At 47.1% G+C, this 16,727-nt stretch overlaps 1 protein-coding gene across 1 annotated transcript in view; it reads right to left on the bottom strand.

Annotated features, from left to right (window-relative positions):
* The window catches only part of EPG5 (ectopic P-granules 5 autophagy tethering factor), an 88,965-nt gene that overhangs the window by 46,275 nt on the left and 25,963 nt on the right, over positions 1-16,727 (bottom strand). The window contains exons 7-18 of the mRNA XM_079994653.1: positions 16,262-16,370; positions 15,254-15,368; positions 14,258-14,408; positions 11,021-11,176; positions 9,917-10,074; positions 8,165-8,319; positions 7,294-7,434; positions 5,624-5,788; positions 4,145-4,264; positions 2,742-3,001; positions 1,446-1,586; positions 402-546 (exon numbers count right to left, since the gene is read on the bottom strand). Of these exons, the coding sequence (XP_079850779.1) occupies positions 402-546; positions 1,446-1,586; positions 2,742-3,001; positions 4,145-4,264; positions 5,624-5,788; positions 7,294-7,434; positions 8,165-8,319; positions 9,917-10,074; positions 11,021-11,176; positions 14,258-14,408; positions 15,254-15,368; positions 16,262-16,370 (1,816 nt within the window). The remainder of the gene's footprint in view (positions 1-401; positions 547-1,445; positions 1,587-2,741; positions 3,002-4,144; positions 4,265-5,623; positions 5,789-7,293; positions 7,435-8,164; positions 8,320-9,916; positions 10,075-11,020; positions 11,177-14,257; positions 14,409-15,253; positions 15,369-16,261; positions 16,371-16,727) is intronic.

Genomic DNA, 16,727 nt, shown 5'->3' with positions numbered 1-16,727 from the left:
AACCCCTTGCATTGCAAGAATCTCAACTAATAATAATAATAATAATAATAATAATAATAATAATTTATTATTTATACCCCACCCATCATTTCCAACTCGACAATGTGATGATTCTGAGATTCCACGCTTGCGGGGACACGCACATTCGTTTACATGGGGCAACCATGCTTCTTTTATTTAACAAAAATTCATATGCTGCTTGATTGCTGTAAAGCCTCTAAGCAGTTTAAAGGAAACGGTAAAACTGTCAATAACTCCTTGCTGTCATCTTGTGGCACATTTTAGTCTGGCACCGTGTGGGCTGATCTTTAGGAGCAAAGGGATGGGTGGTTTGGTCGCTTGGTTCCCTTCCAGCCTTAAAAGGGTCCACAGTCGAAGAAGACATGCTTCTAGCTCCTGACCTGAATCATGCAGTTGAGCAACTTGATGTTTTCACCGTAACTCGTCCCAGTTAAGTGCTGAGTGACTTTCTGCGTCACTTGCTGAGTCACCCCTTGGGGGACGCCACTGTCCAGCTGAAGGAATTGATAGAGGCAAGACAGAAACCTAGGTGGTCGGGGGACAGAATAAAGAACAAGTTGCCAATTTAGTTGCCAGGTCAAAAAGGTACAGTTGCCCCACTACCATTGTTACAAACTGGGATACGAAAGCTAGGAGCCATATGGCTGCTGGGATCTGGATAGGTGGGTAGCAAACAGAATGTCTAGTCGCCATTTTATGTACATAGATTGGGATTTCTTTTTTAAAGACAGGTAGCAGTAAAAAAAAAAAATCAAAAAAGTTCTTTCTTTCTTTCTTTTTTGCTGCCAGGTGATTCAGGAGGTCTGCAGGGTAGCACAGCAGCAAAAGACATGTATTTTGCTACTGCGCTACCCCACAAAACAGCTGATTTACCTGGCAGCGCAGCAGCAACGGCAAAAAAAACAAAGGCGTGTCTTTTGCTGCTACACTACCCTGCAGGCCCCCTGAATCACCCCCAGACAGGTGGATATGCTAGGCACCAAAGGATAACAATCCTGTTGCAAAATGCCCAGCTAATTTCAAACGCTGTGCGCTACATATACCAGGCATAGGTAAACTCAGCCCTCCAGATGTTTTGGGACTACAGTTCCCATCATCCCTGACCACTGGTCCTGTTAGCTAGGGATCATGGGAGTTGTAGGACAAAAACATCTGGAGGGCCAAGTCTGACATATACCAACTCTCAGAAAGGGCCCTCTGGCTGAGCTGCAAAAACCAGTCTGCCCTAATTAATTAATTAATTAATTAATTAATTAATATTTGTACCCTTGTCCATCTGACTGGGTTGTCCCAGCCACTCTGGGCGGCTTCCAGCATATTCAAAAACATAATAAAACATTAAACATTAAAAACTTTCCTTGAGATGCAATGACAGCAGAATTTTGAAAGGATGGATGGGGGATACAAGCAAGGCTTGGGCTTACTGTTCGTTCTTCAGCAAGTAATACTGGCACGGGTAGAATAACTGTAAGACTTTATCCAGCACGTGAACCACTGTTCTCAGATGCCGCGACTGCACCAAAACGCCCAGGAGTGGGATCCCTTCAGCACAGAACTTCTCGACGCTATCGAAGGATAAGAAGAGGAAAACGTATGTTAGTCATCGGACAAAATGATAACAGTATTAACAGGCAGAAGGGTGATCTGTTCCCATGCCTGCAGGCTTCCAGGAAGCTGACACAAATTCTTCTGAGGGGATTCCAGCCTCAAAGCTATTATGGGGAGACAGACATGAAGATGCATTGGGCAGCTGCCACCTCCCTCCATTATGTGCTGTAAATCTATCTTTACTGTACATTGCTTGGAGACTTTCACATGACAAGCAACTACAGTTGTACCTTGGATCCCGAACGCCTTGGCTCCCGAACAGATCGGCTCCCGAACAATCGAAACCCGGAAGCGAGTGTTCCGGCTTTCGAACAATTTTCGGAAGCTGAACGGCCAGTGCAGCTTCCGATTGGCTGCAGGACCCTCCTGTAGCCAACTGGAAGCCGCGCTTTGGTTTTCGAACAGTTCCGGGAGTCGAATGGGCTCCCGGAACGCATTCTGTTCAAAAACCAAGGTACCACTGTACAGTAATACCTTGGATTACGAACACTGCGGGTTGTGCGTTTTTGGGTTGTGGACCGCGCTGAACCCAGAAGTACAGGAACAGGTTACTTCCGGGTTTCGGCGCTCGCGCATGCGCAAATACACAAGATGGCGTCACACGAATATGCAGAAGCACCGAATCACGTACGCAGGCACAGCGCTGCTGGTTGCGAACGTGCCTCCCGCACGGATCACGTTCGCAACCCGAGGTATGGCTGTGGTAAGTTTAATAAATAAACAAATAAGCAAGGGGAAGGGCCATTGCTCAGAGGCAGAGAACCTGATTTGCCTGAAGAAGATGCCAAGTTTCATTCCCAGAATAATAATTTATTATTTATACCCTGCCCTGAAACCTAGGAGAGCCATTGTCAGTTAGTTATACAGACCAATGGTCTGGCTCTGTATAAGACAGCTTCCTATGTTCCTGTGATGCAAGGCAGGTCGCATGAGGGGTTTTTTTTTGGGGGGGGGGGTTCACCAGGTTCCTCTGAGCCATGATTGCACTACCTTCCCTATGCTTTCTGATTGACTGTGAACGAGCTGCAGGCCAGGGGCAGGGGACGCATGTAAACCCAGAAATGCACCGCCGAGGACACAGAGAGCAAGGGAGAGGTTCTCCCGGCACTCACCTATGCCCCACCGTCGTCATGGCCAATGCCAGGTAGCAGCCAATAGGGAGGCCCGACCGGACGGCCTTCAACAGTGGGTGAAACGTAGGCGATTCCGCCAGCTCGAGCGCCGCAGAGGAGACAGGAGCGAGAGGCCAGCCCTGCTGCATGCCGTAGTCGTTGGCGTGCAGTTTCAGCCTCAAAACCAGCCCCCAGGCCCACTGGTTGAAGGAGGTTTCAGGTGTCTCTCCGTAACGGACGACGCTGGCCAGGTAGGAGACCTAGACAATGATAAATAATAATAATAAATTTTATTTATACCCCGTTCTCCCCAGCCAAGACTGGGCTCAGGGCGGATAACACAAGGTAAAAACAATTGATTAAAATACAGCTTAGAAACAAGATTAAGTACAACATTAAAATGCAGCCTCATTTCAGTAGAAACTCAAATCAAAAACTTTTTGGGGATGAAAAGGTCAAATCTTCACCAAGGCCAACTATCCAGACTGGTCCTACGTGGGCCAGAAAAAAAGCCAGGGAAGTCCCCAAATAGGAGTTCCATCACAGAAGGAGAAAGAAAAAAGGAAAGAGGGGAAAGGGATCAAGTTGATTCCAAGCCAAAGGCCAGGCGAAACAACTTTGTCTTACAGGTCCTGCGGAAAGAAATCAGATCCTGCAGGGCCCTGGTCTCATGAGACAGAGCGTTCCACCAGACCGGAGCCGGTGCTAAAAAGGCCTTGGCTCTGGTTGAGGCTAATCTGACTTCCTTAGGGACCTCTAGGGTGTTGCTATTTATGGACCTTAAGGTCCTCCGTGGGGCATATCGGGAGAGGCGGTCCCGTAAGAGAGACGGGACTTCCGGTTTGTCTACACAGCATCTTCGAGCGGTGCAAAGTCGCTTAGCGTTGCTTTAACCTGAAGATTGATGGACTCCAACTCCCATCAGCACACCAGCACCCCTGATGGTCAGGAGTGATGGGAACTGTAGTCCAGCAAAATCTGCATTGGCCACAGGCTTCATCTACATTTACGGGAGGGACTGAGGCAACAATTGCACAACCTTCCATCCAACAGAAGCAGAGGGCAGTTTTTAAGCAACAGTTTACGGGAACCCAGCTTGTCGCTGCCTCCCCCAAAGCTAACAGGATTGTATAAAGAAGTATTATTATATGATGAACACACAAGAAGGATTTGACACTGTGAGCAATAGAAGGGATTAAAGATTACGGCAGTTTTGTTAAGGTTTAAGAGACAGAAGGCAGGGTGAGAAATGGGAACACCATGGAAAAGCAGGTGAGAAGTTGGGGGGAAGTTTTTATTAAGTGTTGAAATGTATGTGCGAATTTTGGAAAACTTAATAAAAAAAAAACCTTCAGGGCGAAAAAGCCAAGCTAGCAGGAAGCATTCAAGGAAGAAGGACGTACCTGCTTGATGCTTTCAGAGATGAGCCCGCTGTACGGTTTCTGAGAAAGGTACTTCTGGTAAGCTTCTAAGACCATGAGCGCAACTTCAGCATGGACCGCTGGGTCGAGATGAAGGCCGCCCTGACGATGAATGACATTTAAGACACGGGCCTTAAATGTACAACCCTCCCATCACATCACAGTAAAGCGTGGTCCCTGGGGCAAGTATGTTTGAACAAGGGACTGCGGTCTGTCTCAGTCCCAATGAACTGAGGGTTGTTCTTGGCTTAATGAGCAGAGTTCCGTGAAGAGTAACAGCCCCTGGGCTGTTTCCTCTCTGCACTAGCAGGGAGAAGGCAAAACCACCCAGAAGGGAGCATGTTGGCATATAAACAGTGGTGGCTTGCAGAGGCATGCCTCTGTATTTTAATATTTTGTTGGAAGCCGCCCAGAGTGGCTGGGGAAACCCAGCCAGATGGGCAGGGTATAAATAATAAATTATTATTATATTATTAGTATGTCTGTTTTCAGAGGTCAGGGGGGAAAAATTCCATTTACCCAAGCCTTTGGGCTGCTCATTTACAATGTGGATAAAAACTAGCCTTTTGTAGAGAGGTAAAATTTGCATTCGTTGCTCCGCCCATTTCCACTCTGTCCCCGCCCATCCACTGGCCTCACAAAATGGCCCATAAGAGAATGCAGCCCTCATGTAGAAAAGGGCTCTATGAAATCTGCACAAACCTTCCTCTGGACTGAAACCAGGTTTAATAATAATAATAATAATAATAATAATAATAATAATAATAATAATAATAATTTATTATTTATACCCCACCCATCTGGCTGGGTTCCCCCAGCCACTCTGGGCATCTTCCAACACAATATTAGAATGCAGTAATGCATCAAACATTAAAAGCTTCCCTAAACAGGGCTGCCTTTAGATGACTTCTAAAAGTCTGGCAGTTGTTTCTCTCTTTGACATCTGATGGAAGGGCATTCCACAGGGCGGGTGCCACTACCGAGAAGGCCCTCTGCCTGGTTCCCTGTAACTTGGCTTCTCGCAGCGAGGGAACCGCCAGAAGGCCCTCAGCGCTGGACCTCAGTGTCTGGGCAGAACGATGGGGGTGGAGACGCTCCTTCAGGTATACTGGACCGAGGCCGTTTAGGGCTTTAAAGGTCAGCACCAACACTTTGAATTGTGCTCGGAAACGTACTAGGAGCCAGTGTAGCTCTTTGAAGACCGGTGTTTCAGGACCGGTGTTTTACTTTGCAATCAGCAGATGCATTCATTACGACGTAGCAAAAGCCCGTTTAAAGGACCTTTTCAGTCCTGCACAAGTGTGTGTGTTTGTGGGGCGGCGGGTGTCTTCGAAAATGGAGCCTGCCACCTGCAGTTCCCACCCCCCACCCCAAAGTACTGGTATTAAAAATAACTGGAAATTTTAATGCACTGTTCGATTCACTGACTAAAAAGCTGCAGCCTTCTTTCTCCACACGCACCTGCTCACCGAGTCCCCAGTTCAGTCCTTCCAGGATAATGCAGGCAAGCTTGTTCTCCACTTCAGTGAGGCTGTGATTCAGAAGCCAGTCGCGGATCAGGGCTACCTCGGATGAAGACGGCTTCCAGAGGTGCATGGGCAGCTCTTTAAATAAATACAGAGAAACCTAAGAAGAAAAAGGTGGCAGATATGCCGATGAAGATGCTGGAGTAGAGAAGCAACCGAGAAAAGATAAGACATAACATTTTACAAGAAAAGGAAGAAACACCACGGACAGAATAACTGACACAGGAAGAATAAGGATATAGTTTGAGGGCCTCACTTGTAGTTTTATAAAGCATTTAATGTGCCAACACGAACAGAAGTTATTAATATTGCAGTTGTTGTATAACGGATTATTACGATGACCGGAATATAATAGAAATTAATAAGATTTTGGAACGCAGAAATAAAGAAAAGCATAAAACCATCCATTCTAGCACGTGGGGGGGGGGCGGCACCTAAATTACATAATTCGGTATTTGAACGATTGGTATTAGTAATTGTATTATAAATTGGTATTTTTATAATGAAGTTGTTAAAGATAAAGGTAAAGGGATCCCTGACCATTAGGTCCAGCTGTGGCCGACTCTGGGGTTGCGGTGCTCATCTTGCTTTACTGACCGAGGGAGCCGGTGTACAGCTTCTGGGTCATGTGGCCAGCATGACTAAGCCGCTTCTGGAGAACCAGAGCAGCGCACGGAAACGCCGTTTACCTTCCCGCCGGAGCGGTACCTATTTATCTACTTGCACTTTGACGTGCTTTTGAACTACTAGGTGGGCAGGAGCAGGGACCGAGCAACGGGAGCTCACCCCGTTGCGGGTATTCAAACCGCTGACCTTCTGATCGGCAAGTCCTAGGCTCTGTGGTTTAACCCACAGCACCACCTGCGTCCATGAGGCTGTTATTGGAATGTAATTGAAAACTAATAAAAAAATATTATAATAAAAAGACCATCTCAAAGGTCCAGGGAAGTCTTTTTCAACGCTGTTGGGAGTGAGTAATCTTGCAAAAATAAAGGCTCATACAGCAACAGAATGGAAATCTTGGACCCGTTTACACAAGCCTGTGTTGGCATCCATCTATCTCAAGAGACAATGGAGTGTACCTCCGGGGGTGAAGTCAAACTGCCGTGTTAGCAGCCTGCAAGGCAGCGAAGGTTTAGGATGAGAGTTTTCATTCTCCCAACATAGGCTACTTTCCTGAGCTGCTGAGCCCCATCTGCCCCTTGGCTCTCAGCTCATGGTCTTCTGAGGTGGCTCTTATTTAGCAGTATGGGCTCTATGGCCCTTGGGTCCGCCAAGCTCCTATCTCCAACAAGGCTGTGGGTGTTCTTTGATTCAGAACATGCTTCTAGTCCCTACTGTTTACCCAGGGAAGAGCTGCAAGGTGTGCATTTGGGAGGTGGCAGGTGGTGAAATATCAGGGCGTGGGTGAAAGAGGTTTTCATCATTCAGAAGGTGAGGCCGAAGGTTCTTGCCGTTCCCCTTCCAAACCAGAATAAATGCACAGGGCTGGCATACAATTCTGGCGGGAGCATTTTAAGTCGCGGTTTGCACATGGCCAAAGGACATTCTCCATCAACTGGGCCCAGCATCAGCAGCAACAGCACAGCATGGTGTGGTTCTTACCATGCCAACCTTTTCAATGGTCTCTTTGACTCGGTCCAGAAGAACAGAGATCATGCTGGTGTGGACAGCGGCAATGGCGCCCAGGAGCTCCCGGCCGACCTTTGAGAAAGTCTCTCTGGTGGAAAGGCTGACGTAAGACACCTGGAGAAATACAGCGGTTTTTATTTCATTTTTAGCCGCCCGCTGAGGCTTTCCCTGGTAAAACGCCATTTCTCTCTTTTTTAAAAAATAATTTTTATTGAACGATTTTTTGTTACAAAAAACATTACAACCATACTACCACAAAACATAATTGAGAAATAAAAATTACATACATCAATATTTTGTTTATTTGTTATTTACCATCTTATTTCCTCCCAAACATTCCATTCCATACAACACACACACACACACACACACACACACAGAAAAGAAAGAAATAATTAATAATGAAAATAATGAAAATAAATATTTTCTACCTTTTATCTTACAAAATATTTTCTTCAATTTTGACTTCCTGTCAAGTCCCTTTGCATATGTTATATCTTGCAATTGAATGTACACAAAACAATAAACCTTTCTATGTAAATTTTCCAAACGTAATAAATCCTTAATTGTTATCCACCTCCTTTTACTTCCTTTTGTCACTTGAATGCTAGCATGAAGTTGAGCCTTGCTCAACTTCCGACAGACGAATGGCTGGCCGGGACCAGGAAAAGGAGGCCGACACACAGCCATCTCTTAGCAAGTTTGGAGCAGAGGCAACATTCGAACCCGGGCTGCTTCCTTCGCAGCTCCGCCTCGCAGCTGCAGTGCGGAAGCCACTCCTGGGTCGGAGCTTTCCGCCCAACACCGCAGCTCCCTCTCACCTGTCGAACTGCTCCTGGCTCACCTCATAGATTTCCAGCACGATGACTCTGACAAAGTCCTGGTCGGCATCCTCGCGTTTTGCCTGAGCCATCTGGGCAAACGTCGTCAGCAGGCAGATCTCCTCGGAGCCGTTCATCGACTGGAGATACTTTTCAAAATTCTCCAGGTGGGCTGGGTCTGCCGCTGGCAAAAGAGGGGGCTAGTTTTATTTCAAGGGCAAAGATCAGAGGTCCTCCTTTAATGGGCGCTCCAGATATTGTCTGACCGCAACACCCACTGTCCCAGGGGAGCTTGAGTGCAGCATCATATGGAGGACGAAGATGATGATAATGATTAATAATAATAATAATTTATTATTTATACCCCGCCCATCTGGCTGGGCTTCCCCAGCCACTCTGGGCAACTTCCAACCGAATATTAAAAACAATACAGTGTCAGACATTAAAAACTTCCCTAAACAGGGCCGCCTTCAGTTGTCTTTTAAAAGTGAAATAGTTATTTATTAAAATAGATCATTACTATTATTATTTTATTTATACCCCACCCATCTGGCTGGGTTTCCCCAGCCACTCTGGCCAGCTTACAGCACATAAAATATTGTTAGACATAAAAAAAAAAACTTCCCAACACAGCTTTCAGATGTTTTCAAAAAGTCAGATAGTTGTTTATTTCCAAATTGGCTACCGCTGCTGTGTTCTAAATAGATAAGGGGCCTGAACGGCTGCCCAGCATAACCAAGTCTGCACACAGCAGCTTGCATGGGGTGGAGGTGGGCAGATCTCTTCCTAGTGGCAAAGAATTGGGGGGGTGGAAGCACACAAACAGCTGTAAAAAGAAGGAAAAGAAAAGCCATCTGCCGAAGCCCAGCCATCTGTCTCCAAAGCAAGAAGAAGAAGAAGAGTTTGGACTTGATATCCCGCCTTTCACTCCCCTTAAGGAGTCTCAAAGCGGCTAACATTCTCCTTTCCCTTCCTCCTCCACAACAAACACTCTGTGAGGTGAGTGGGGCTGAGAGACTTCAGAGAAGTGTGACTGGCCCAAGGTCACCCAGCAGCTGCATGTGGAGGAGCGGAGACACGAACCCGGTTCCCCAGATTACGAGACTACCGCTCTTAACCACTACACCACACTGGCTCTCAGATCAACCCACCAGCCTTCAGAAGTTTACACAGAAGGGAATGTGGCTTTCAGGCCAAAAAAGATTCCCCAACGTTGCAGCACCACCATCACAAGAAGATGGGCCAGAATTGGCGCTTGCCAGCATGACCACTTGCTTGCTCCCAGGACACCAGCCCTGACACTTACACCGCAGGCAGTAAAAGGTAAAGGTAAAGGGACCCCTGTCGTGGGTCCAGTCGTGGCCGACTCTGGGGTTGCGGCGCTCCTCTTGCTTTATTGGCCGAGGGAGCCGGCGTACAGCTTCCAGGTCATGTGGCCAGCGTGACTAAGCCACTTCTGGCGAACCAGAGCAGCGCACGGAAACGCCGTTTACCTTGCTGCCAGAGTGGTACCTATTTATCTACTTGCACTTTGATGTGCTTTCGAACTGCTAGGTTGGCAGGAGCAGGGACCGAGCAACGGGAGCTCACCCCGTCGTGGGGATTCGAACCGCCAACCTTCTGATCGGCAAGTCCTAGGCTCTGTGGTTTAACCCACAGCGCCACCCGCGTCCCTACACCGCAGGCAGATGAGCATCCAAATAAAGCTGGCTGAAATTCCACATGCAAACACCCAAAGAAAGAAAGAAAGGAGGAGGGGGGGGTTGAGACGCTACCATTGAGTTGGCGTTTGCAGTCGGCCAGCTGCACCGCGGCACATAGCTTCTCCAGGTTCTCACTTTCTGCGCAGTGCATGATGGAGAAAAGCTTCCAGAGCATGTTGCAGGACAGGGTCCCGTACGGCATCTCAGACATAAAGAGCCAGACCCCTAACCTGTTGGGAATGGGAAGACCAAACAGAAATGTTTCGGGCACAGGATTAATAACAATAATTTATTATTTATACTACGCCCATCTGGCTGGGTTTCCCCAGCCACTCTGGGCGGCTTTCAGCAAAATATTAAAATACAATAATTCATCAAATATTAAAAGCTTCTCAAAAAGGCGCTGCCTTCAGATGCCTTCTAAAAGTCAGATAGTTGTTTATTTCTTTGACATCTGGTGGGGGGGAGTTCCACAGGGCTGGTGCCACTACCAAGAAGGCCCTCTGCCTGGTTCCCTGTAACTTCACTTCTCGCAATAAGGGAATCGCCAGAAGGCCCTCGGAGCTGGACCTCAGTGTCCAGGCAGAACGATGGGGATAGAGATGCTCCTTCAGGTATACTGGACTGAGGCCATTTAGGGCTTTAAAGGTCAGCACCAACACTTTGAATTGTGCTCAGAAACGTACTGAGAGCAAATGTAGGTCTTTCAGGACTGGTGTTATGTGGTCTCGGTAGCCGCTCCCAGTCACCAGTCTAGCTGCCGCATTCTGGATTAGTTGTAGTTTCTGGGTCACCTTCAAAGGTAGCCCCACGTAGAGCGCATTGCAGTAGTCCAAGCGGGAGATAACCAGAGCATGCACCACTCTAGCGAGACAGTCCACGGGCAGCTACCCTTGCTGCAAAGGCAGAGAGGATTCTCAAATGGTCCAGCCACTCACTTTGTCGGCTTCGGCGTATCTCTCCCGCAGAGGAAATGCATATGCCCCTAAGCTTGGCAATTAACTGCATGCTAAAAAGCTCTGATAAAATCCATTTCCCTCCAAGGCTTGAGGATTTGAGTTCTGGCCTTTTATCGGGTCCCACCTGACTTCACAGCTCTCTTCTGGATGCAACCTAGACTTCTCCAACCGCCACAAATGCCATACCCCGCCCCTGGCACAGCCCCTCGGTTCCTACCTTTTCGCTTTCAGGACTTGGAGGACAGCCCTCAGGAAGAGCTCGTCAAATTCCACCTGCAGTTTCTCAACAGAGTAAGGGTGCATCTCATAGCTGTAGCCTTTGGCCTGGCTGGCATACTGGGCCCAATGGTCACTCACGTAGCAAAGTGTCATCCTAACAGCAGGAGGTGAGAGAGGGGGAAAGGGGAGGGGGAACAGGACAATGCGGAAAATCTGAATGTCTACAAATCATTTAAGAATTGGGAAAGGAGTATGACAAGGCTGTATATTGTCTCCCTGCTTATTTAACTTATATACAGAATTCATCACGCGAAAGGCTGGGCTGGATGAATCCCTAGCCGGAATTAAGATTGCCAGAAGAAATATCAACAACCTCAGATATGCAGATGACACAACCTTGAGGGCAGAAAGTGAGGAGGAATTAAAGAACCTTTTAATGAGGGTGAAAGAGGAGAGCGCAAAATATGGTCTGAAGCTCAACATCCAAAAAAAAAAAAAAAACCCAAGATCATGGCAACTGGTCCCATCACCTCCTGGCAAACAGAAGGGGAAGAAATGGAGGGAGTGAGAGATTTTACTTTCTTGGGCTTCATGATCACTGCAGATGGTGACAGCAGTCACAAAATTAAAAGACACCTGCTTCTTGGGAGAAAAGCAATGACAAACCTAGACAGCATCTTAAAAAGTAGAGACATCACCTTGCCAACAAAGGTCCGTATAGTAAAAACTATGGTTTTCCCAGTAGTGATGTTTGGAAGTGAAAGCTGGACCATAAAGAAGGCTGATCGCCAAAGAATTGATGCTTTTGAATTATGGTGCTGGAGGAGACTCTTGAGAGTCCCATGGGCTGCAAGAAGATCAAACCTCTCCATTCTGAAGGAAATCAGCCCTGAGTGCTCACTGGAAGAACAGATCCTGAAGCTGAGGCTTCAATACTTTGGCCACCTCATGGGAAGAGAAGACTCCCTGGAAAAGACCCTGATGTTGGGAAAGATGGAGGGCACAAGGAGAAGGGGACGACTGAGGACGAGATGGTTAGATAGTGTTCTCGAAGCTACCAGCATGAGTTTGACCAAACTGCGGGAGGCAGTGGAAGACAGGAGTGCCTGGCATGCTCTGGCCCATGGGGTCACGAAGAGTCGGACACGACTAAACGACTAAACAACAACAACAAACCTGCCATATACAGCCCTTCCCAAAAGATTTGCGTACCTTCCCTAAACCTCCCCCTCAAAATCCATTAAAATGTTTATTTTTTATTTAAAAAATGACACACCATAGGTCACCTCTGTAATACTGTGACCCCCAAAATGGGGCCACAGAACCATGAAAATGTGGCCTTGGAAACTTTGTACTGATAGCTCGCAGCAGGAGACTATTTAAGGTCTGAAGCTGCCCCAAATGTGTCCTTTTTCACTTAATTGAATAAGAAAAATGGTTTTAAATACTGTAAAGTAGTTGATGGGAAAGTCTTTTATAAGGCAGCCTTGAAATATGGCGTGCTCTGGTCCATGGGGTCACGAAGAGTCGGACATGACTAAACAACAAGAAGAAGTGTTTGCTTCGCCTTTGAGCCAGTGCCAACGACTGGGCTCTACCTCTTCTGCCCCGAGTGGGCCAGGCGAGCTGGGAAGCACTTCCAGAGACCTTCTACTGCAGGAGAGCAGGTCTAAGTGCATTGGACCCACAACTTTGAGCTGTGAGCACCAAACTCAGCACCAAAGTCGGCAGAGTATGAATTACATGAACGAAAGCTCTGAAGCATAACTTCTTTATTCTCTTATTTAGCCGCCCTGAGCCCAGCCTTGGCTGGGGAGGGTCGGGTATAAATAAAAAATTATTATTATTATTATTATTATTATTATTATTATTATTACAGCTACTGCAAACTAAAATAAACTAAAGACTAAAGGAGGCTTCTGGACTACATGAGTGTTACAGTTTCTTAGTCATCTTATCTTTACACAGATAACACTCAGACTCCTACAGAGTCAAGCAGGAGCGGAAGAAGCGATGAGCAGAATCCACCCCTTCCTTTCTGAAAACATCATGAGATCCTAGCAATGGGAGGGGTGAAAATATCCACAAGAAGAGCCTTACAGCTGGATCAGGCCAGCGGTGCATTGTAGTCAAACCTCCTATTCTCACGGTGGCCAACCATTGTGGACTCTCCTTATTTGGAGGTTTTTAAGCAGAGGCTGGATGGCCATCCATCTTGGATGCTTTAGCTGAGAACTCTGAAATGCAAAGGATGGCCCTTTGGGGTCCCTTTCAACTCCACAATTTTCTGATTCTGTGATCTGTAAATAATTAGGATGATGAAACAGCTGCTGAACCACACATACCAAAGGCCCTTTTGGAAACATGCAAAGAACCATAAGAAGCTGTTGCATGGCCCTCAGACTCCTTCCGACTCTACAATTCTAAGGTATTTCGATTCTAAAAAAGGTAAAGGACCCCTGGACAGTTAAGTCCAGTCAGAGGCGACTATGGGGTTGTGGCGCTCATCTCACTTTCAGGCCAAGGGAGCCGGCGTTTGTCCACAGAGAGCTTTCTGGGTCATGTGGTCAGCAGGACTAAACCGCTTCTGGCACAACAGGACACCGTGATGGATACCAGAGCGCACAGAAATGTCGTTTTCCTTCCCGCCAGAGTGGTACCTATTTATCTACTTGCACTGGCATGCTTTCGAACTGCTAGGTTGGCAGGAGCTGGGACAGAGCAACGGGAGCTCACCCCGTCGCGGGGATTCGAACCACCAACCTTCCGATCGGCAAGCCCTAGGCTCAGTGGTTTAGACCAAAGCGCCATCCGTGTGGACCTGTGCCTAGAAAGTATGGGGCAAAAAGAGAGTGTAGATGAGTCTCGGTGTTGCCCTTGTAAGACTCAGCAGAGAGAAGGATGGGGGCGAAGCCAGAATCAGTTGGCTCTGCCTGTTGCTGGCTCTGACATCACCTGTACACCACACAACACATCACCTGTACACAGCACAACAGGAAAGTTCCCTTCACACAGGTGCTCACCTGACATCTGCTGCTGCACACAAAGATCTATACATCAAGGCGCTAATCTAACGCTGGCAGAGGAACAAAATCGCTCAGGTGTTTCCTTTGGAGCAAAGCGGCAATTACAAAACTGGGAGGGGATGCCGAGGCAAGCTGGACAAACAGCGACCTCCACAATCCCACGTTGGCCAAGAAGGGGCTGCCCGAGGCTACCAAGCGATGCTCCTTACCTGATGAGGTGGCCGATTCGTTTCACAAACTGCCTGTAGCGGGCTCTGTTGAAGGTTTCCAGTCCCACGGCAAGAAGTTCCACTAAAGAGTTTGCAAACGCAAAGACCTTCATCATCTCTTGAGGCGTTGTTTTCTCAGGAACGTAGATGCCTTTGTGATAAAACAGATCAGGATTGGCAAAGGTGGCGAGGAGGAGAATTAGCATGTTATCAATAAAGTCCTGTTGAAACTGGAATATAGTTCAGACTACGGCAAGTGTGCTGTCATATATATTCCAGCATTTCTTATTTTTCCATTTCATTTCCCTTTTAATTTGTATACCGCCTTTCTACATTACTACACACAAGGCAGTTTACAGCGGCGAAATATACAGCACACCTTATAATAATCTGATCCAATACAAAAAGTCATGATAAAACATAGCTTTAAAACGGAACAACCTACATCAAATAAAGTAATACCCAATAATCTATTAGAATAGTACACAGTAAAATTAACTCTCAAAACATCAGCAAATAATAAATGAAATTCACTCTTAACAATTACAATAATTAATTACTAAACTACAATGTTAAAATAACCGCAAGTCACCATGCGTAAAATACGACAATACATGCAAAACCATGTAAAGGGATCAAACTGAGAAACGAAGACACACCACTTATAAAATTATTTATTATTTAAAAAATTAATCTTAACGTCTGTCTTAGTTATGGGTGCTAATCCTACTGAACTAGGCTCACTCCTGTTCCCAACCTACTAAGTAGGAACATTGGAAACTGCCTTGCACAGAGTTTGAGTGTTGATTCCTCTAACTTAGTCTACACTGACTGCTAGCAGCTCCTTTGGAATTTTATATAGCGGTCTTTCTCCCCAGGCCTAAGTGGAGACGCTGGGGATTGAACCCATGGCCTTTCCATATACCAGCTACTTCAGTTGACATTCCACACCGTTTCCATACTGCCTGACGCACTTCCCTTGGGGACTTCGCTCACCTTTAGAATCAAACCCGAGGATGTGCTGGAAGAGTTCGTGAAAGGGGAACTGGGACAGAAGCGCGATCAAGTCGTCTTCCAGGAGAAGGACCCAGCTAGTCTCAGAATCTTCGTCCTAGGACAAAAGACAACAGCACATCAAGAGGCTGCATTTCCCACTGTCCCGGAAATGCACAGTGCCATTTCTCTGAATTTTTAAAATTTTTATTAACATATAAAACACATACATATACATTTACACAATTACACGATACACGTACATAACACACTACCTTATTTTCATAACATAAAACATACCTATATAGTACCTACCTATACTGTACATATCAACATACCTACACACCTACCCCACTCGGACACCCCCCAAGTGACCTGACTTCCAGCCGTTCTTGTTACGCTACTTTATTTTTCCAACTAGCTTAAATGCATTTCATTACTTCTTTAGTCTCTTCTTCTATCTTAACTTTACTCTCCTTTCACTCTAATCATTTTCTGGATTCACTCAGTATCTGTCAGAAATTCTACTTTTTCCACATAAATTTTGATGTATTCCTTAAAGACAGGTAAAGGTAAAGGGACCCCTGACCATTAGGTCCAGTCGTGGATGACTCTGGGGTTGCGGCGCTCATCTCGCTTTATTGGCCGAGGGAGCCGGCGTACAGCTTCCAGGTCATGTGACCAGCATGACTAAGCCGCTTCTGGCGAACCAGAGCAGCGCACGGAAACACCGTTTACCTTTCCGCCAGAGCGGTACCTATTTATCTACTTGCACTTTGGTGTGCTTTCGAACTGCTAGGTTGGCAGGAGCAGGGACCGAGCAACGGGAGCTCACCCCGTCACGGGGATCTGAACCACCGACCTTCCAATCGGCAAGGCCTAGGCTCTGTGGTTTAACCCACAGCGCCACCCACGTCCCTTAATTCCTTAAGGATAGCTCACTCTTTATTCACTTTTTGTACCATATCTCCTCTTACCCTCCCTGTTAGTGCCATCCCTCTTAAAAGTTACCTCTTCTCCTCCTTCATCCACCAGAGTCCAGTTCCCAGATTCCTGCCCAGATGAGGAAGACGCCTTCCGTTCGCTCGGTTTCATGTGGCACATGAACTCCGCTCGATTTCTGCGAATCACAAAATGCAGCAGGCCGTGAAAATTGGGTCACAGAGACCAAAAGAGGGGGAGGAGGCTCCGTCCTTGCTGGCTAGTGTTCGGGGGGGGGGGCAAGGGAGAGGAGAGAGCAAGGCCAGCAGCTCTCAATTGCCTCGGCCCCCCCTCTTGCAGCTGACCCGACTGCAAACACAGGCAGCCCAAAAGGGAAGCTGAGTCACAGGGAATGGGCTTCCCTTGCGCTTGATCCAGAAGCAGCGCTTAGGGCAGAATTCTGCAGAGCAATGGCTGGCAGGAGTGAGGCCTTTTCAGCACCTGTGCTCAGAAATCTGCTCTGGCTGCCGATTTGCTACTGGACCAGGTTCAAGAG

The sequence above is a fragment of the Podarcis cretensis genome (genome assembly GCF_951804945.1).
Source record: "Podarcis cretensis genome assembly, chromosome: 11".
NCBI classification, from domain to species: Eukaryota; Metazoa; Chordata; class Lepidosauria; order Squamata; family Lacertidae; genus Podarcis; species Podarcis cretensis.
Note: the sequence above shows the minus strand (reverse complement) of the source record. Positions and strands in the feature narration are given on the sequence as shown.